Genomic DNA, 23,074 nt, shown 5'->3' with positions numbered 1-23,074 from the left:
TTTGCTGTAACTTTTATCAAGTTAAACATAGCACAACTTTTATTTTACCTGGGTTTGTTTAGTAGAAAAACTGATGGCAGTGTCGGGAGTCTCCTAAGTAGGTCTTCACAAAAATGGATTTTGAGGAAACTCTAATAGGGAACCTAAGGTAAACAGACTTTTGCCCAATTAAAGGGCAAGTGACTAGACTTAATAAAACTCTCATATGGAGCATTGATCTCAATGGGCAGAGGTGAATGTACTACAGTTTGGCTAAGAGCAAATATTCCCAAATATTTAGGATACGTTTACAAGACAACAATGTACTAAAAACAGAAAAGCTTTTTCTTTGTACAGATGACAACGTCATAAAAACTATCCCTGTTCACACGGATCTGCGAAATCGACATGCCACATACGTACAAGTAGTTGCTGACATTACTTTATAAATAAAGACTACGTGCCTGTTCCCTATAGCGGCTAATAAATCAGAAGTCTCAAACATAACAGACCACTTTGAAACCTGATTACAAAAGTTTGCGTTTTCAGGTCACCAAAACGCTGTTGTCGTGTAAATGAACGGCCAAAGCGCATAAAAAGTTTTCTGTTTTTTTTTTAGTTGAAAATAGTGTTGTGTAAATGGCCCCTTAGTGAAAAAAGTATCCAGCAAGATGATTTGTTGGTAATGATGGGATGGGAATTCTGAAGAACTTATGGTTCTATTAATGATTTTCTTGTACTTCAAAGGAGCTGATATTTTTCATTCTGGAGTTGGACAAACATGGCTGTGCTGTATTGTTTTGTAATTGTTTTTATTTCAATGAAATGAACCAGATGAGTCATTTGATCGGGAAATAGACTACTCTGGCTGTGCTTTATGTTTTTGATTTAGATAAAAGAACCTGCTCATTTGTTCATTGTTTAGCTCTGTGGCCTATCAAACAAACAATGTAAAATGTTTTCACCTCTTTAAACTCTACTACTCAATGCAATGACTACAATATTTGTTTCCTGAACTGTACATTACATACCTGAAAAACATCCTCTTTCAGCAGCTCCATGCATTCCATGGATTTATCATAAGAAAAACATGAAATCTTAATTCACCTGATTCACGCATAATCTGTATACTGCACATTATGCATAAACAAATCAGAATTCAGTTATCTTCAGATTGTCAGTGGTGCCTCAGAGGTCTTTTGGAACACAGTAATAGACATCATAAATAAAACTCAGTGATGCAAAATGTTTTTCTGTATGACACCCTTGAAGATATTTCACAGTACCTCAGTCACAGCCCTACAGGGTTTCTCTAATTAAATTTGCTCTCTAATGAACAAGCTGATGTATGTGCTTTTTTTTTTTTTTTTTTTTTTTTTAAACAAAGAGCCAAATTGTTTAAACCGACAGAAGATACAAAATAGACATTTTTTTATTTTATCAGAATTATTTGTGGAAACTATTTGCTGGAACCTCAAATGATTAATAAAATGAACAAACATCAAAGATGGTTTAGAATGATCAAGCTCTTCATGCGTATATTTTGAGTACATTTGGTATAATATTAAACAAAATATCTTAAGCTTTTTTATCTAGGTATTAAATATAATTTAAGTCTCATATATGGAAAATTTAGTTGGCTGAAAGTTGAAATCACTTTAAAGGTTCAAGAGACCTGCAAATTGCCATCAGGAATATCGAGACAATCAGTATGCTGACATTATTACAAAAGATAAGACATACTGTGACAGCAGGCACAAAGAATAAAGCAGGTGGGATGTTTTCAGGGGATTTGCCATGCTGAACATGAAACCATAATATTTAGCAATACATCAAATTTAGTTTTAAAGTTCGAGTTTGACATGTAGAGTTTGAGAAAAGACTTTGTAGGGACTTATTAGGTCAGGGATGATTAATTTAATGTCTGTGAGTGCTGTTGTGTGCGTGTTTTTGTGGAGTAGATTTTTCTAATCCCCTTGAGTTGAAAATGGCAGCATCTGACCCATTAACCGTAGTCAACCTAATTTTCGTTTTCTCAGGCAATAGTGTGAGTGTCCTTCTTTCTGTCCAGTGGGACTGCAATAACACAGACCAAAAGGAGCAAAAAGAGCCAATGAAACAGTTTTTGCATATGGTCCTTTGGGCTTGACTGAGATTAGAGAAATTAGAATATTCCTAATGTTGGCCAGTAACCCCATAGTGCCTTTTGGGAAATCAATACAGTTACAAAACAGACCAGTGTCTCAAATTAGGTTTCCCTGGGCAGCAGTGGGAAATCTGCTTTGACGGGTGGCTTTATGATAAGTGTACAGCCTTATGAACCTTGTTTCAAGACACCAAGACACTACTTGTTCTGGTAACTTCATATGTTTGTGTTCTGACTTTCTTTAGAGTAGGACTAGGGGAAAAAAGAGGACAAAAAGTTCTAACTAACAATTAGGAAGCAATAAAAACATATCTCCCTTGTCAGTTTGTATAATTAGTGCTATTATCCTCTGTGATTTTCATGGCGAGTGTGTTTCTCAACACATTGTTCATCGGCATGATGGATGTGACATGATGGATGTATCTTGCCTATTCATTTCCCTCATGTCACAGGGTTAACAGCTTTTTTCTAGAGATTTTTCTCTAGATAACATGTGCTTCCTGCTGTGGAGATAAAACTAAGATGCAAAGTATCTTAGTTCAACAGCATTTGGTCTCATCTTATTCTTACATATATTTCATCTGATTCAACCAGTTTCTTTAGTTCGACCTCAGCTTGCCTAACAATGTTTGGACAGCAGAGTTATATGTTAAACCACTTAAATTATATGCAATTAAATTGTCTTTCAAAGTATATAAAATATACCATATCCAAAGAAACACTGTACTTAGCAGTGTGTAATAATATCAATTTAAATCTATAATATATGCAATTAGATTAGTCTAAATGTGACATCAGAATACAAATCAATATTCTTTATTCCACATACATGTATTTTTTTCTTTTACTTTGAACTGTTTACAATCTAAATGATTCAACAACAAAATGAGAAACTACCACAACAAAGTCAGAATTTCTTACTAGGGAAAAAAAATTAAAATAAAATAATAGTAGCTCGACTCGAAATGGAGACATTTTGTACCAGATAAAGGGGTTAGAGTCACGGAAATGGACGAGCACAACTAAAAATGGCATGTTAATTAATGTGTATACTTACAGCAAAATCAAAGGAACAAAATACATGAATTTAAACCATTTGAAAACTTTCACCTTGTATTATTGAGTTCGAACTTAAAGGCTTTTGTTAATAAATAATCTCTTTTTTCTTTTTTCCCAGATTATAAACAAATATAATATTTTTCATATCAGGAGAATAACTTGGGGTAGACAAACGGCATACACGTTCCTCTGAGTAACATTTCACACCCGCATAAGCCCTTTGTCCTCCATCCTCAAACAGTTTGAGTAGCGAGATGATGGCTTGGTCATACAGTAGTTCCTTTGAATCATGGGAAATGTGAATTTTGGCGGTCATTGCATTCTGTGCAATAAAAGAAAGTGTTTATACATGTTAACATACACATACATAACTGAGCATTACGTACATATATGCAGGATAATGAGGGAGAGAACAGATTCCCGATCATCTGTTGGTCGCAGTGTGAAAGCATGTGCGAGCCTCAGCAAATAAGAGTAATACTTGAATTTTACAAATTGGTTCTGTACACAATTTATGTTGAAGTGTTGGTGAACATCACCTCTTACCAAGAGGGTTTCATACAAATTGAAAATGTTTCATTATTGACACAAATTATTCCCCTTGCGTATCCAGTGAAGTCCAAGCTGAACCAAAACCTGGATTGAATCTTAGGGACTGTTGAGTTTCCTGGCATCGATCTGAACAAGTCCTGTTCCAGGTACCATTTGTCAAACAATGATTCCGACTGGTATTACTTGAAATGTTTTAAATCATTTTCATGTTAAAGCGCCGCGGCCCAGCACCCTGGTCCGCCTCCTCAGCGGAGGTCCCATTGGACTTTGAGCGTGGCACGTACTCAATATCAATGTTGTTTTTATGTTTGCCTTTTCCTCGACTCCACACAAACAGGAGCAGGAAGCAGAAGAGAACCACTCCTAGGAATGTGAAACAGCCCATGGCTGTAGAAACTAAGATAGTCTTTAGGTCAAGGCCAAAGGTCACATTAGGGAGGTTGGTACCATTGGCAGTGGCATTGCTTGTATCCGTGTAATGCTGGGTCCTGTTGGCATACAGCGAGCCCAGACTTTTCACTGCCAGTGATACCATAAGAGTGTCATTGCCCGCTGTGTTAGAGGCCACACACATATACACACCATCATCCTGAACCTCCGCTGCCTTGATATCCAACGAGCCGTTGTTGTGGACCGTCACCCTGCCGTGGCTCCTGTTGGTCAGGTGTCTCCGGCGTGGGGTGACCCAGGAAATAGTGGGCCGCGGGGTCCCCTCTGCATTGCAGTGTAAACGGGCCGACTGTCCCTCCTCCACCGACACCATCTGAGTCCGATTTTCACGGATCTTCGGCTTGGTGCAGGTCACGTAGTAGGACAGCAGGGTCTCTTTGAACTCCTTGAAGGGGCGTCCGTGGATGCCCTCCGGATTACTGCACTCAGGCTGGGTGTCACCGAAAGAAATGGAATGGCGTCTTTGCAGCAACCACATAAGTCGGCAGTCACACACCAGAGGGTTGTCATTGATCAACAGCACCTCCAGAGCCTCAGGAGCATGGAATACACCCCTCTCCAGGGTATCAAGACGGTTGTGGGAGACATTTAGCAAGCGGAGCGAGCGTATACCCTGGAAAGCGTAGGGTTCAATGGACAGCAGTTGAGATGCAGCCAACCTCAGCTCACGCAACCGCACCAGGTCCTGAAGCAGGCCACCGTCCACTGTCCGGATACGACTGTAGGAGAGGTTAAGGTGCGTAAGGTATGGCAAGTGGCGAAGAGCCTGGTAGGGGAAAACGGACAGATTGGTGTTGGTAACGGAAAGCGTGGTAAGGTTGAGGCCATGCAGAGAATTAGCAGGGAATACATCCAACGAAGGCCAGTTGTCGATCTCTAGGTGTCGGAGGTGAAATAGCTTCTTGAAGGAGTAGGGGTGGAGAGTGCTGATACTGAGGTAGCGCATATGTAGGCTCACCAAGTTGTGTAGGTGGGACAGGGCATCTGTGGGCACCACTGTCAAGTTACAGCGCTCCAGTGTCAGGCTCTCCAGTGACAACAGTCCACTGAAGGCCCGATGGGAGATGTAAACCAGCTCATTGTCTCCAACTTCCAATGACCTGAGGTTGCGCAGGTCCTGGAACATATAGTCCACCAGAATGACAACTTTGTTGTCACTGATATCCAGGTTCGTCAGGTTGGAGAGGCCGGAGAAGACACCTAGAGAGAGCAGCTTGATGCGGTTGCTCTTTAAGCTCAGTGAGTGGAGGCTGTAGAGCGAGTTAAAGGCTCCAGGCTCAACGTAGGCAATGATGTTTCCACTCAGGTCCAATTCTTCTATGTGTGGATAGGCAGCAAAGTCATCTGGGTTGACGGCCTGAATGCGATTCTTGCTGAGATCAAGGATTCGTGTCTCGATTGGGACTCCATCAGGGATGGCGGTGTAGCGTTTGCGGTGACAGATGACAGAGCGGCTCTGGGCGGAGCACTCGCAGCGGGAGGGGCAGGCCTGGGTGGAGCCCACGAACACGGCCACCAGGGCCAGCCCCAGCAAAGGCTGCCAGCAAGACACGGCTGTGTGCAGCATGACTCGATTTATATAGTCCACCATACTGTCATGGCTCTGAAAGAAAGAGAAAGATGAAAGGTTAGTAAATGAACAAAGATGTCACAACATATTAAATAGAAGCTATAAAGAATATGGAATATTAATAGTAATAATACAAAATGTCTAATCTGGTTACTTAACCAAAGATTAACCAAGACTGGTTAGTACCTTAAGATTAAATTCACAACATGGATTCTTCAAGAAAAGGAGGAGACACTACTCAATGGACATGATATGAATTTGTTTGTACCGCACATAGAGAACTAACTGAAGATTGGTGTATCCATGCACAAATAAAAGAACTGCCTCAGTTCTTGCTTGTGGGACTGTATGTGCATGGATTGATTCTTTATTGTGTGCACATGAATTCACAGCCCTATGGGTGTCCTGCTGTTTTTCTTTTTCAGTCGGTTCAGTACTTCTGAAAATTTGTACTTTCTCACTATTACATTTCTTTGTGTTTTTTTTTTCTCCAATCTTTTTCACAAATCCTACACTCATTGATAGAAGTATTTTCTACCCATTTATAACTGTTATTCAGAGTAATTGTTAAATACATATTTATTAAATGCTAAATTATAAACATGAATAGAGAATTACTTGGAGAACAAAGACCATAGACTACACAAATAATTTATTTAACTTAAATAAAAAGGTCTTATTTTCAAAGTGGACAGCAGCATAAATTATTTTTGTGTTTGAAAGAATTTATGTCTACAGCAAAACAACTTGCTTATCTGATTCAGCCTTGAACATAAAAAAGTTTGGTTTTATTTTTTCCTAAAACAATCTCCCTTATAACTTTAACCAAATATACATCTACATTAATCATTTGTTGAGCACCCACACATACAGTTTACAGACACAAGACAAAAAACAGTGATTTCTAGACTCTGTTATGTACATTTAATTTGGTGTGATCACGTCGTAAAGAGAAGCCTACTTCATCTGAGACTAAACACAATAGCCAAATGACAATGAAACATGTGCAACTTTTTGTTTGTGAAACACCTCTGTTACTCTTACTCTCTGTCACTCTGTTACCCCTTACCTTTTGTCAGAAATTATTCAGAGACCTTCATAAAGGCCTTGATTTTAAAGGCAACACTGCTTTCTAATGAACTTGGTGGAACTTCTGTTGAACTTCAAAATATAATAACTTGCAATTCCTTGAAAAAAATGTATTCCTCGGCTGAAATTTTATTTTTAACCCCTCCTCTCCATCTCCATCAAATATTTCACATTGAATATCCTGTTTGAACTGAAAATGTCCGATTTATAAAATGTTGTGAACGACATTTCATGTTGACTTTAGAAGCCGTGGCAGTGTGATTACTCTTCTCTCTTGTTTGGGGATGTTTTTTTGGCTCAGCATACTCAGCATTGTGTGAAATATCTCACTGCCAGTCAAGTCACAGTGGTGTCTGCCTGTGTGCATCAGCAAAAACAAGCACTCACACATGATGCATGTGGAGACACTTTCATAAATGTCCTGCAGTGTGACTAAGTGTGCATGTGTTTGTTTGATTGTTTATGTAAATATGCAGTTTCACAGTCACATTTAAATGTGACATGGCTGTTTGCAAGTTGATGCATTTTAGTGTTGCAGTCATAGTAACTTCTGCACATTGCATCTGGTCTGGATTTACTGTCAATTGTAGGATGCACATGCCAACGTTTGACCTCTAGAGGGCAGGTTTGCATAATATGGTGATTCAGTAATACAAACAAGGACATAAGTAATAATAGATTCAATCAAAAAAGTGCCATTCATTATAACTGCATTCATTTGTAAATTTTGACAGTATTTAAATGAACTATAATGTAATTTGAACACTTTATCAGAGATAAATCCAAATTTTTCCTGGCTATTTGTAGCCTGCACTGTAAATTCTATACAGGCAATTACAATACAATAAATGAAGACAATATATCATCTAAATTAAGTAACATTACAAGACAAAACTCACTGCATCCTTCAGTGAACAGTACAAATGAATATGTGTCAGGAATGCGTAATGAACTACATAGTTTAATGATCTAAACACACATTACAATTTTTTTTTGGTTGTTCCTACGCATTTGGCAAAGATAAAACAATGTGATATTCGAGTAGAAAATGTAAAATTAATATCTGCAAAGCTCAAAGATGAGTAGTGTGTCAGTGTGTGGGTGTGTGTTAGTGAAGCAGACAGATTGTGAAACAGGTTGTGAAAAGTGCATAGACACAGCGCCTCATCTGGTGTGTCATGAGCACACTAAATTTAAACGGAGAGAAAGAGGTGCAGAAACCCCACAGGCACAAAACACAGCCTGGTTGAGTTAAATAACATGTATATGCACACTCATTATACGACATGAAATGCATTGTTGGGCAAGCTACTTGGAAAATATAGTGAGCTAAGCTAGCAGTTACTCTACATTAAATGAAGCTTCACTACACTGAAGCTACCCCCCTAGGAAATGTAGCAAGCTAAACTACAGCAGCATGACAAAAGTAGTTTACTACATCTAAGCTATTTTTTTTTTAAATTTCATTTTATTTTGAACCAATTCATTCCAAGTCAGTGCTATCTCAGTGATCAATAAAACTGTCAGTCTAACAGGCATAATTGTTCAGTTCAATTTTTTATTCAAGAATTGTTCCAAACCAATTTGGCAACAAAACAAAAAACAAAACAAAAAAAAAACAACATGTGATCAACATAATAACAAAACCAGGTGTCGAGTGTGTGTGTTTGTTCATCTGTATGTGTACGTATGCGTACGCACCTGTGTTTGCATGCGTATGCTTTAATTTAGACTTGGGCACAGGGCCTAAAACTAACTTTTTGCCACAACTGCCAATGGCTGGTGACTTAAAGGGTTAGTTCAAGGGTTAGAAATTCTGTCATTTATTACTTACCCTTGTGCCGTTCCACACCCGTAAGACCTTCGTTAATCTTCGGAACACAAATTAAGATATTTTAGTTGAAATCCGATGGATCAGTGAGGACTTCATAGGGAGCAATGACATTTCCTCTCTCAAAATCCATAAAGGTACTAAAAACACATCTAAATCAGTTCATGTGAGTACAGTGGCTCAATATTAATATTATAAAGCGACGAGAATATTTTTGGTGCGCCAAAAACCCCCAAAATAACGACTTATAAAGTGATGGCCGATTTTCAAAACAATGCTTCAGGAAGATTCAGAGCATAATGAATCAGTGTATCGAATCTGCTGTTCGGAGCACCAAAGTCATGTGATTTCAGCCGTTGGAAGTTTGACACACAAACTGAATCATGATTCGATACACTAATTCATTGTGCTCTGAATCTTCATGAAGCAGTGATTTGAAATCGGCCATCAATAAATAAGTTATTTAGTTTTTTTTGGCGCACCAAAAATATTCTCGTCGCTTTAAAATATTAATATTGAACCACTGTACTCACATGAACTGATTTAAATATGTTTTTAGTACCTTTATGGATCTTGAGAGAGGAAATGTCATTGCTCCCTATGGAGGCCTCACGGAGCCATCGGATTTCAACTAAAATATCTTAATTTGTGTTCCGAAGATGAACTAAGGGCTTACGGGTGTGGAACGGCATGAGGGTAAGTAATAATGGACAGAATTTTCATTTTTGGGTGAACTAACCCTTTAAGAAAATTTAACGGCCAAAACAATTTTTTTTTTTTTCCTTTTTAAAGTTCAAGAGCAGTGAGTGACTTGGATCTTAGTGATCCTTAGCAGTTGTATTTCTGATTTGAGCTTGAGCTTCAGAAATGTTTGGGAAAATGTAGCTTGTGTGGACGCTACTGATCATCAAAAGAGCTTATACTGAAAAGCTGTTTGATTAAGAAAACTGCGAAACTTCCACCACGCTATTGAGAAATGTAGTTAAACTAATAACGTCAATACTTTTAGCAATGCTACTGCCCAACACTGCTGAAATGCCATGCATACGCAGAGAGCAAATCACAGAGAGCAAGTCTCCTCTTGCAAATAACCGGTTAATTGGGTACGGGTGGTGGTGACAGGATATGTATATTGGGGTCTAAATATTGCCAATATTTTCCATCTACCCTGACAATAATCAGTGAAAAAGAACAAAAACAGGAGAAAAATGAAGGAAAAAAAAACATTACACATCTACGCCTTGTTCAGACAGTGTCTGTTTTGCCTGGCCAAAATATATGCTAATCATCACAATAAAAAAAAAAAGGTATTCGTTGTCCTGCTTATTTCTGGCTTTATTAGCATTGCCAATTAAGCCCTGAAACTAAATAGAATAAGAATAAATGAGACTTGGTATGATAAAACAAGAACACTTTCCCCCTCATTGTAGGCCTATGTTTAGATTCCCACAATGAGCAGTTTGAGGCATTAAGCTTATGTTGACATACGTCTCCTAGAGAGCAGGTTCTCACAGTGAAGAAATGTAAACATGACATCAAAGTGTTTGTATGAAGAGTCATATTAGGTGACAAAGTTCTTTCTTTCACTAACATACACACACACACACACACACACACACACACACACACACACACACACACACAGATACTGACAGACCTGTGTATATAAACACGTACACATCCAAAGACACTTCACTACTTCATATTTGATGAAGAATTTGTACCCAAGTTAACCTTTCACTGATCTTATTGGTTATTTCCCCCAAGCCATGTAATTAAGAAAATGTAGTTGCTTCTTTGTTAGCTATTCAATACCGTATTGATTCCCTATTTGGGAGAGTTATTTGTGGAATAATTGGACTTTTGTCAAATCCATACAACATATTTATACATGATTCATGCCTCATGAAATTAACACATTTTCTGATCTCATGTGGTTGGGATCTGCTAATTACAGCATTCCAAAACAGTTATTTGCACCTTGTTTTGCAATTCTATAAACCTAATGCTTTATTTAATGATTAAAAAAGTAGGATTGGACTAGAATTTATCCATTGGGTATAGATTAGATTGTGGAAAGTTCTCAGTATCTCTGCTGGATCGAACCTTAAACTGGTTTGCTGGTCTTAGCTAGTTTAAGCCTGTCCAAGCTGGTGCTCAGCTGGTCTTCTGCTGGTCTCTTAGCCTGAAATGTGCTTAAAACTCATCTAAAACAATCCAGCTGACCAGGCTTGGAGACCAGGTCAGACCAGCAAACCAACTTGGGCTAGTTTAAGATTAGGGGAGAGATTTGAAAAAATCTCTAGCCTCTCTGTGAAAAAATTTGGCTCTGTGCAATGATTAATCATTCACAATAAGACCAGGAAAGTGTATAAAGAAAGTAAATAAGGCCAGGCATGACATAAGCGGTGCAAACTAAATGTGGTCAATGAAATACCTAACTTGACCATTTCATAAATACCACATTATTTTCAATACACAACATGATGTATTTTAGTTGCCAATCACTCTTATATATGATGACATGTGTATGCATGCCTGTAAATGAGATAGGGAGAGAAAGATGCCATTTAAAAGCCTGGGAACATGTATTTTGTCCCAACCGGGCTGTGATCGGCTTAAAGTTTGTGAATGGTCCTCCCCGGCTCTGTCAACCAGACTAGAACCGAGTCTAATACCCTTACATGGGCTCTCCAGCATTTTCTGGTCTTTTGCCCTTGGCAGTTTTAGGCTTTAGATAACAAACTGGACTCATGTGCAATCAAGCAACAAATGTCATTTTAAGCCAGGATGTGCTATATCTCCACTCAGAGACTATCTTGGGTCCTTCTGATGTGGACCACCTAATATGATGGCCACACCCTGCAAAGGCTCTGTGGAAGCTGGGCATATATTTTGTTAACTTCTTTATAGTTATACTATCTTTCCAAACAGCCAGCAAGTGAATAAGGTAAAGGGATTATGAGATGAAAAATAGTGTAAGCTCTGGAATAATTACACAAAATTAAATATAATCATGCGTAAAGAATGAGGTACGGCATGTGAGAAACGGTTGCATGCATGGTCACTCCCATATTAGCATTTGAATGGAGACACGTCTCATTTTGCATTTAAAGGAATATTCTGGGTTCACTGAAAGTTAAGCTCAATCAACAGCATTTGCAGCATTTCATTTTCTTAAAACAAAAAAACAAAAACCAATTTGGGTTACAATGAGGTACTTAAGGTTTCTGTGTAAAGTTATATATAATTTGATATGCCTTATGCAACTATTTTAAATTTTATAGCTTAAAGGGGTCATGACATGAGAAATCCAATTTGCCAATTTTTATCTTTTGACATATGAGAGGTCTTTGTACCATTAAAACATCCTGCACGTTTCATAGCTTAAAACATCCTCCTCATTAATCAAGCTCCAAAAACAGCTCAAATTTGATATTGCGGGATCTGTTGACTGCGCTTAACTTGTATTGAATCCTGAATATTCTTTATATATTCCATATTACATAGTGGTTTGGATTAGACACAGAAATCATGAGTTCCTTTAGCGACGTCTTAGCAGAGCATATATTTTCCTGTTGTTTTTTTCCAGTCATATTAAGCCACACACCTGCCTCAGTTGAACCTGAATCTTTAGAGAAACAACCACCTCACACAAACAGCTGTGTTAGAAATACAGCCTAAAAATAGCAATTGTTTTTTTGCACTTTTAGTGTTTTTCAAAAGACACCATGTTACAACAAAGGCGAGATTTCCATCCTTGTGAGCGTAGTTTGTTTGTTATATGCTTATTCTAATGCAACGCTATGTGATAAACGCGTATGGATTTCACAGAAACGGGTTAAAATATTCCAGTAAACACAAAGAGCATTGGCATGGACGTCTTCGTTTACCAGCCCTGTCCCAGCAGTAAGTTCACATCTGTATAATGTGTTAACATTATTAAATCATTTTTTCATTTTAATGAGTCTCATGTCTTCTAACGATGCTACCCTGAAGGAAAGATGTAATTAACTTGCAGGTTAAAACAGAGGAAGTGTGAACATCTAGCCCTTAATGTTTTAGTGGGTTTGTGTGATATCATCACAGCCAATTGTATCGAGGAGTCAATCCCTCAAAAGTTTCTCCAAGCTCATCTGTAAGGAGAACGCCACAGATCTTTATCAAAATGTCGTCATCTGGGCTGAGAAAGAATAAAGTTTGCAGTATAAGGATATCATGATGTCACATCTATTAGCCACTTTAACAGTGTTGTTGTTGGTTCAATAATGTTAGCATTTGAGAAACTCGCCAGCAGGCTGTTAAACCCCACATGCAGTGGTTCATGGGAATAGACAGGAAACCCCAGTGGCCCCTTGACCAAAATAAGTCAATTTCTCCTACTATTGATTCAGAATTACAAAGTGAGTTTTCACACATTATACAATCAAAGGACCTCTGAACATAAATTGAAAATACCAATACCAAGCCCATTGATTCCTAAATACACAACTATTTAATCCAGTGTGACTGACATGGCAAAGGGTATGTCCTTTAATCCAAAATATCCTAAGCAAAACAATCAATTGGATTGTACTTTAGTAACAGCGGGGTGCTTTTATAGGTGGCGATATGCTTTTGGAAATACAAAGATATTTTAGGATTCTAACATCTGTATTACTAAGATTTTCTTTATTAAAGCACTTTATTTTTGTTTACAGAAAGTAATATTTTTATTCAGCAAGGATACAATAAAATGCTTAAAGGTGACTTTAAATGAGCAATATCACACTCGTAGCCGTGCGATATGGCTGTATATCAGCACGCTGTGATTCGTCCGTAGGCGGCCGAGTGCCGTAGGTAATCACAGCGTGCTGATATACAGCCATATCGCACGGCTACGAGTGTGATATTGCGTTTATACAACAGTTCGACGGCACGAGTGTGTAAATAAATAAGAACAACAATGGAGTGTCTTTAAAACCCTATTTTGTGCAGCACTACTTCCTTCCGCCACGGATTCAAATCTCAATTTGACAGTTAGACCAAGCCTCCGTTACTAATTCTAAAACGTCACTTCAGAACTAGTAACGAAGGAACGTTTCAAAACTCAAGTTGTCAGTTAAACCAAGCCTCCGTTACTAACTCTAAAACGTCACTTTAGAACTAGTAACGAAGGAACGTTGAGTCGCTTCATTGAAACACATTGAATTTTGTACAGTATTAGAGAGAGCGAGAGCGAGAGAGAGAGAGTAGGCTATTACCTGTGTCTGGTATATTGCATTACATTCATTCTTCAAGTCGATGTCCATAATATTATATCCTTTATACAAGTCCGTTTGAATGTCCGCTGAGGAAAGCGATCTTTGTATTTGTCCTTTTCCGTAACATCCATTACACCACAGCGCTAAAACAACTTCCTTTTGCAAAAGTTCCTTTCAATTTAAAAGTCTCTTGTGCTTCACTGACTCATTCTCCTGTAAAGTGTTGCCCGCATCTAATGGCGTATTAATGTAATGTTCACTCAATCCATATTACTTAATGGACATATTTATATAAAATCATATTTATTAACAATAATATTTAGAACAACAAATAAGCACAACTGTACAGTTCAGTCAAACATAAAGCACTAGTAAAAAATTAGGTCACCATTTACGCTTGTATGTGGGTTTTACAAATATTTAACGAATGAAAAGGATTTTAAAGAGCTTGTGACAAAACCTCCTAACTCCATTGGATCCTCAAACTGTCAATCAAGCCTCATTAATCTGCCTCACCTCCTGAATAAAGTGCGCACGCAGTTTGGACATGTCCTCTGTGCAATGCAAAGGTAAATAAAGATCTGATGTTTGAAAAAAAAATTGTAAAGCGTTTTCTTTACTCAAAAAAAAAACATATGTTTATAAAGTTTAATGTTTTACGTATTACGTAGCGGAGAAGAGTCTGATATGTCCCGTCTAGTTGTAGCCAATGTGCTATATAAGGATGTAACGTAACGTTTATTATTATCAAATTTAATATAGCACAATTCGACTTGCTCTGGAACAAATAATAGATTAATAAGACCAAAGATTGCCCGTTCTATGTACTCAAATTGAATTATGTCTCATGTTTAACCACTATAAGAGCCAGCGGCAAATCCCCGAGGCACTGGCCGAGATGAAGCTGTTCTCGGCGGTTACAGAAGCACTGAACGGCCGCTGACCCACTCGAGCTCGCATCTCCGAAAACGTCAAAACAAATTGTAAAATAGGCGCTGTTATTAAATATGAGTCACATATTTCAGGTCTAAACAACTACATTCTCGCCTAAAAAACTATTAAAACTACAGTTTGTGGTACAAGAAGTAGTATTTGTAAAAATTACGGTTGATTTGATCGGCCGCCATGACGGTCACTTCAAGCGGAGTGATACAAACGGTGAAAAGGCAGTAGGAGTGCTGTTATCACTGAAATATCGCATGGCTATCAGCCAATCAGATTCGAGAACCAGACAGAACTGTTGTATAAAGACATTTATAATATTACAAAAGATTTCTGTTTCAAATAAATGCTGTTCATCAAATAATAAAAAACGTATCACTGTTTACACAAAAATATTAAGGGTAACACTTTATTTTCAGCTTTGACATCACAGGAATAAATTATTATTTTTTTTTCAAATACAGTAAGACATAAAACAGGTATATAAGCATATAATCACAGTATATAAGTCAGCATAATCACAATAAAAACCTCAAGCATTTTTATACAGCGATTTTAACATCATTTATTCATAATGGGACAGAACTGATGGGATGGTAAATTTCATCATTTTTGATGACTCTGCTTTTGAAAAACTGTCTCTGACCTGGAGCTTGATTTATTTATCTGTTTTGAGAGGTGAATTTCATGCTGGGTAACAAAAAGCCCTGAAGAGCAATTTACAGTTTTTCAGCACCCCATATAAGGGGCTCCAATTGCTGCGGCAGCACATTCGCCCACCCCCGCTGAGGAAGTGAGGTGGGATCAACATCTCTGACTGTGAGAATCAAAGGCAGAATCTGAAAACCCCACTAATTATGCAGCGACCAACCATACGCTTCACACTGAGCTCATCAGGAGGAACGGGCCTGCGTTAATTAGTGATAAAGCAATAGACGGAGGGAGACACTTCTCTTGTTCCTCTCACTGATAACCCTCTGTTAGGAGTGCAGCCAAGAAGTAGAGTGAAACTCAACTGCTATCTCTCATGCTCTTTCACTCTTTGCTATCAGGTTCAGTGAGGCCTGCAACAACAGCTTAATGTGAATAATAATTGTGTTTTTCTTCAGTTCATTGTTTCAAGCATGTTTTCCCAAGTAATTGTTTTAAAATGAAAATTATGTCTTTATTAACACTCGCTCTTCCAAAACCATATGCTTTTATTTTTAGTGACTATAGGCTGCCAAGATCGAGTCCACCATGCATTCTTTTTCAGATTTAAAAATGGTGCATTATGTTTTTGCTACAATGCTTTTTGGTGTCAATGATGTCGTGACAATTCATTTTTATTAAATAAATATTTTTATTCCATACATAAGTCATTGTAAGACTTTGAGGTCACTGTCTAGACATAGGAACAACAAAAATGTGCTTGTTGAGCACTCAAGGTTAAAGGAACAGAGGGGCCTCAAATACAATGACAACTCTGTCAGTTAAATTTGAACTGAAAACAGCAAAAAGTAAAGCCAATTTAAAACAGAAGATGCTATGAACAGAATTTTCTTAGTTCTGGTTCAGCATAGAGCTAATTCATAACCTAAATCTAAACGAAGAACTAACTTACTGTTATGTGTAGCCTAATTTCAAGTAGGTAGACTATTGAACGCTCATGGCGGATCTTTCTTTCAATGGGCAAAATTTCCTACAGTATAATATGTATTACTACTCTTTGTATAAAAAGCCTGGCTGTGAGACTCAGAGGCAAAATGAGGCTAGAACACATTTGTAGGTTTGTCTCTCCAGGAAGTCCTAAACAATGAGAATTAATGACTTCTGGATGCCGTTCGACCACCACTCAAAATGATAAAGTCATACGCATATTTTCCTCACGGTTGCTCAAGTTAATATAATTCATCAAGTTAATGTGCTACGTAAAATGCTTTTTAAATAAGGATAAACCCACAGCAGCAGCTGAACTGGTGGAGGGAGTGAGAGACAGCAAGTTGCAGAGTGCAAGCAATACAAAACTCACCTTTTAAAGCTAATAGTCAACACTTCAACGCTTGGCTCAGCCTGGTCCGCCAACACATGTGCTACACAATTCACCTTCTATCCAATTTTTCAAATGCATTGTGATAGTACAATTAGGAGTGGAGGGCCTGTATGAACATGGTTTCTGTCTTAGTGCTTCTTGAGAGAGATATCTTCAAGAGACAGGAAGTACAGGAAAGCACTTTCCACAAATGAGGTACACTTCGGTGCACCTATGACTTCTACTAAAGCAGTAGAGGTACAAATCCTGTGATTTTTATTGTGACAACTATTATACATTTTATACATAAACCTAACTTAACATGAAAGGTATCAAATGTCTGGATCCCACTTAATGGCCCCTTACTATATCTAAAATTTAAAATCATATGGTGTCATCATTTTGACATAATATGCTAAAATGATAATCATATATACATAAATATGATTATATATGTAATAGCATACTTACCCCCCCCAAAAAAACAATTAGCTGTGTCCAACAATAATAAATTGTTGCCTAAATTATTCTTTACTTTAATTATTCTTACTTAATCAACTATATTCTTATCCTAATATCCCAACTTCTGTTAACAGGGTGGCAAAAATGGAAAAAATTGTACAAAAGACTATAAGTAAGCAATAAGATACGAGAGGTAGTGCTGTATCGTGAATAATACTGCCTTTACATACTATTGGAAATTTGATAATTCCCACTTCTGAAGTCGAGATTACGAGCCCATCGCATTCAAATTTTGAAATTGGGAGTGCGATCATGTGCAATTTTTACCTAGGACACATGTATTTACGATAATTCCGAGAGCATTACTCCGCTTCGCGTCGTGCCTATCAACGCCCTTCAGCTGTAACTTATTCAAGATACAGCAGTAGCCTCGAGTACCTTATTGCTTTTATAAAATGGTTACCACACAACAGAAATATTAAAGCCAAAAAATAAGCATCAATGCAACTTTCATGAAGTAAAATCCTTCCTTCTGCCGGACAAAATAGTCCCTGACTGTGAACAGCAACAGAAGTTACATTATTATGCTATTAGATGGTGGCAAAGACTGTCTTTATGAGTGAATCACTCAGTAGCGAAGACTTTTATATTGACAAGACTGAATTGTTGGAAACACAGAACAAGACGCAATTGACAAATGATTTGACTAGCGCTGTCAGTCACGGGAAAACCCCTTAACTGTTAAAAGGACAAGATATTGACATTTAAACAGATTTTTAAATCTGAATGCAGGTAATAAACTCACTCACTCGATCTCTTTCTCACAACACTCTTCTACATAATACAGTAAGCTTCAATGAACAATATCAATTGAGAACAAACAGTTTACGTTGCTAAGAGTGGTTGCTAAGGGTGTTGTGTAGTGATACACAGAACCTTTGGGTGAAGCGGGCATAGCCGTGTTTTATCGTGAATAAAACAGCTATTGACCAATCAGAATCAAGGACAGGAACTAACCATTTTATAAGTAGAAAATAAAATCTGCTTCTGAGGTTGAGAATATACATTTTCTTAAGATTAGGCATCAGGTTATAGGCTCTGGACAATGCCAAAAGTGTTATTGTCCTAAAAGCATCTAAAAGTAAAGATATAGATGAGAGGAAGACAAGAAAAAATGTCCAATGTTATAGCATGAGTGGTTATGCTAATATTTCACGAAGGTAGTATAAAAGCAGTTGGTAATTACAGAAAATAACAAAGCATCAAACCAGCCAGCATTTCCAATACTTGAGAAAATTGAAAAAAAAAAAAAAAAAAAAAGCAGAGAGAGACTTCTGTTCTTAGCGTGAATACATTTGGAGTGTCAGCAGGAAGCAACAGCAAGTGTGTGCATAGTCTGTGTGGTCTTGGAAAAGCTGAGGCCGTGTGGGAAGTTGAAGTGTGTATTATGAGGTCAGTGTGCGAACACTCACTCACTGAAGAGGTTTAGTCATGAATGTGGGCTAGACTATATTAGGAATACTTCAGGGGTGTATGATCACCACACTTGCTTACTTTGCAGCAGGAGTAACAGCAGAAGAAATTGATAACCTCCCTACATCCCTGAACAAAATAGTACAGACCTGATTTGAATGCAGTTCGATTTTGTAAAGTGAGATTCTGATAATGCAGCCTGTCGCATAAAGTCTTCCTTCCCCCTGGATTTATGCGCACATGTGAGAAGAGTATCTTTCAAATCATCTTGCAGGGTATGCAATTACATTTCCAAAGGAATGAACTGCAAAAATAATGAAACTGGCACCAGACATTAATGATCTCTCAAGGTTGCATCCTCAAAACAAAGCACCCACTCCATCTCTCTCCCTCACCCACTCCATCTCTCTCCCTCTCCCTTTGCTCAAGACTAAAATGAGAAACAGCCAGTTAGAGATATCCAATCCCATCCAGAGCCATTATCATTGGTATAAGTGCAAATGTTCAAAGAAGCTCATAATCAAATGAAAGGAGCAGCATACCAGCTTTTCCATCTCTTCATCCTGCCCGAGCAGTGCCTCTGACAAGCTCTCACTAATCCCAGTTGGAATCCAGCTCAAACACAGAATGGTCCTCCATCTCCATCTGCTAAGACTTCGCCTCTTTTCTCTCCTCCCCACTCCCTCCCGCTTTCCCTCTATCCCTCCCTCTTTCAGCACAAACAGACAGAATAGTCAACAAAAACATAACCTTTAACCTTTAGTCAATACAATATATTACCACTTAAACACATAATTTATTCAAAAGAATGTTTCAAATCTTACATGAATTTGTGGTCAGCCTCTTTAGTAGCATTAGGAGTCAATGGCCTTCTTATAATAAGGATGTCAGGCTGAAGTGAATGAGTGTCTTGTTCATCCTTTTTTATGCATGTTGCATGTTGCATGAGACACTCTCTCTGAATATCAATCACTTAAACAGAGATTAGCATTTAATTCGAGAGCCATTAAGGTAAAAAAAAAAAAGTTAAACGTATTCAATTATAGTCCATCACATCCATGAGACAGCTGCTTTTTAATGATCCATGAATAATAGATATTAATTGTATCAGTAAGCTTAGATACCTGTGCGGAGTAAATAATTAGGTTTTATGTATTAACATGAGGACACATGTCTGCAGCTTTGGATGACGCCAGCAAGACCAGGCATATAATCTAATATTTTGATCGTTTGTGGTTTTTGGAGAGTGTGTTCTTTGTCAAAGGGAAGTGAAACAGGCACATGGTTGTAAACGGGGATTTTGGTACTGAGATGACACTAACAGATGAATCGTCCTATTCTCTAATGATGTCTCATGTGATTCCTCTGCATAAATTTGTGGTTGATACATTTCAGCAGATAGATTGCTTTATTTTTTCTAATGAGGGTTACTGGGATAATCAGCTTGGATGAACTCTAGTGCCATATCATGCGGTATAATAAGGGCTGTCACAGTAGTTTGTTTTTTATTCGTCATGTCTGTCATCACTTAAGATGAGGTCACAAAAGTACTCTGCAATGAGTCAATATATTACAGCCGGTAGCTTTAATACAGTATGTGAAGGAAAACAGCTGCACCTGTCGCGAACAATCCAGTGCTGGTGTTCTAAGCACACAGGCTTGCTTTTTATCTGCCATCTGTTGGCACTTTATTGACAAGGAACTTGTCCAGCGCTCAATATCGGCACAGCAGTGCTCAGAATTACCATGCTGAGCATTCAGCATGACTTATCGGCTGCAATATTAATACTGTTTTCACTTTTCAGTGACACAGTGTTGGAAAATATGTTCCTATGGAAGGCATACAGTATTACTGATCTACGGCAAAATTCAGAATTGAAGAAATTAATTCAAATTGCTTTATTCGCATGACAGACTTCACATTTTTCCAAAGCATTGGAGGAAGGATAGAAAAACAAGAACAACAATATCAGCAATATAGAAACCGATATTAGTTACTGTTATTAAAGACAAATATGAATCTGTCTTTATATATTAATTGGATATGGGTCATTTGACGAATGAATAAACAAACAAACATAATGGAGATGAAAATTAATTTTGAAGTTTTATTAAGTGTTAACAAATAGATTATGTGGTTTTTATAATCAATTAGCACTGCTTTTGTCATTTTTTACAAGATGGACAAAATTTTGGTTTTACCGAATGACCATGTGGTCCTTTGCAGGTGTCTGAATGATGACACATCCTGTCACATGATACTGACCGCATGACTTGATCCAAAACGGTCCCTTTATTTTGGTTACTCCGAATGACATCAATGAAATTCATTCATCTTTCTCATAACAAAGCAATGACTTCTTCACATAATTTCAATACTATTTTGCACTATGTTGATATATGATGTTGTAAAATCATATAAAAAATATAAACATTTATAACATTTTAAGATATTTGAATCACAAATGAAATGACTATATTGGCCTTTGGACGGTTAAACCGAATGACCTTTTGACACTTCAAAAACTTTAAAATACCTTTATATGTAGCAAAATATAATTAAAACCTTTTGGATTCAATAAGAGATCTAGTTGTACTACCTTTATATACTTTGGATGTCATATCTATCTATCTATCTATCTATCTATCTATCTATCTATCTATCTATCTATCTATCTATCTATCTATCTATCTATCTATCTATCTATCTATCTATCTATCTATCTATCTATCTATCTTTCTTTCTTTCTTTCTTTCTTTCTTTCTTTCTTTCTTTCTTTCTTTCTTTCTTTCTTTCTTTCTTTCTTTCTTTCTTTCTTTCTTTCTTTCTTTCTTTCTTTCTTTCTTTCTTTCATGCCTTTTCCCTAAAACTTTCAAACAAGAAATTGTCTTTTTTAAATGAATTTCAATTCATTTTAATTCCACTTCCTTGCATTCAACTTCAAACTGCACTTCTGAATCCTGCTTGCTACCTCCATCTAAATTCAATTAAAAATCAAGAATTAAATTGGAAATTAGAATTTAAAAGGCACTCGCAAAACAGTTCTGAATGGTGTATAGCCATGTTCAGTACTGCAGCACTCAGTCTTGGATCACGTGTTCCTGTGCCACAAATACGTTAAAAACGTAAGTGTTCTCACAATATGGCCATTGTTTCCTTGTGTCTCTTAAAAAAAGTAGATTAAAATCAACCACTCTTTTTGAAAAGTGACTAACTGATAAGACTAAATGACCCCATGGTCCCAGGGGAGTCTGATAACCCTTAAGATGGACCACACATGGCTAATTCTCTCTACTTTATAAGCAATGAGTTAATGAACCCATCAGAGGATGAATGCATGAGTTCCTCCAATAACTCTCCATATTTTATGTCTCTATCTTATTAGGTGGCAAGGAAGAGTCTCTCAAGGGAACCTGGTCCTATTTGCTGTCCAGGAGATTGATTAGTTATTGATTATACCACAGTTTGGAGACTGAAATGAAAACATATGTGAAAGGGAGATTATGGGCTGAATTTCCAGATTGCTGATCCTTGTCTTTGTAACTGTTCGATCAATATGGCAATATTCCCAAGTTAATGCACCATGACAACAAGTGTGCCTGTGATTATGACTGGAAATGGTATCTAAAGCAATATGTATTCAGATTAAATGGACTAGGAGAACAAAGCCGTATTATTTTGTACCATGCTTTAAAAGGATAGTTAATCTAAAATGAAAATAATTTACAAATGATCATTTTTTTAAATCATGTATGATATTCTTTTTTTCTGTGAAACACAAAAGATGAATTTCGAAGAATGCTGATAAAGAAAAACAAACAAACAAACAAACAAACAAACAACAAAGAAGAGAAAATGACTTCAAATGAATTCACTCAAATTTGTCATAATTTATTCATCATTTATTTGTTTTTGCCCATACAATGAACATCAATTGGGTCCAAAACAATATTAAACCCCAGTGTGTTCTACAAAATACAGATGCATAAAGGTTAGGAATGGCATCAGGATGAATAAATTATACTTTTGTTTGTTTGTTTTGGGTGAACTTTCCCTTAAGGATGACATTTATTGTAATGGTACTCACCCATACATAGTGGAGTCATTTAGCTTTCACCTATCTCAACTCTAATATGCAAGCTCTAGTCAAGCATACAAAATATAACAACCTATTCCTTAGAATTTCAAGCTCATTCAGTTCAATTAAACTCACTTTGAACTGGCCAAAATGGTAACATAGTGACTCTATATGTGCAAAACTTGATT

The 23,074-nt window shown here is 37.2% G+C and overlaps 1 protein-coding gene across 16 annotated transcripts in view; it reads right to left on the bottom strand.

Moving 5' to 3' along the window:
- Positions 1 to 2,925: 2,925 nt before the first annotated feature.
- The window catches only part of lingo2 (leucine rich repeat and Ig domain containing 2), a 374,701-nt gene continuing 354,552 nt past the window's right edge, over positions 2,926 to 23,074 (bottom strand). For 15 of the 16 annotated variants that reach the window (XM_048175948.1, XM_048175945.1, XM_048175951.1 and 12 more), the window contains one exon: positions 2,926 to 5,789. In XM_048175948.1, the coding sequence (XP_048031905.1) occupies positions 3,930 to 5,777 (1,848 nt within the window). In that variant the 5' untranslated portion in view covers positions 5,778 to 5,789 and the 3' untranslated portion in view covers positions 2,926 to 3,929. Of the gene's footprint in view, positions 5,790 to 19,349; positions 20,749 to 23,074 lie in introns of those variants that run through there. The other variant, XM_048175940.1, reaches the window with a different exon arrangement.

Source organism: Megalobrama amblycephala, linkage group LG23, assembly GCF_018812025.1.
Source record: "Megalobrama amblycephala isolate DHTTF-2021 linkage group LG23, ASM1881202v1, whole genome shotgun sequence".
In the NCBI taxonomy this organism is placed as follows: Eukaryota; Metazoa; Chordata; class Actinopteri; order Cypriniformes; family Xenocyprididae; genus Megalobrama; species Megalobrama amblycephala.
Note: the sequence above shows the minus strand (reverse complement) of the source record. Positions and strands in the feature narration are given on the sequence as shown.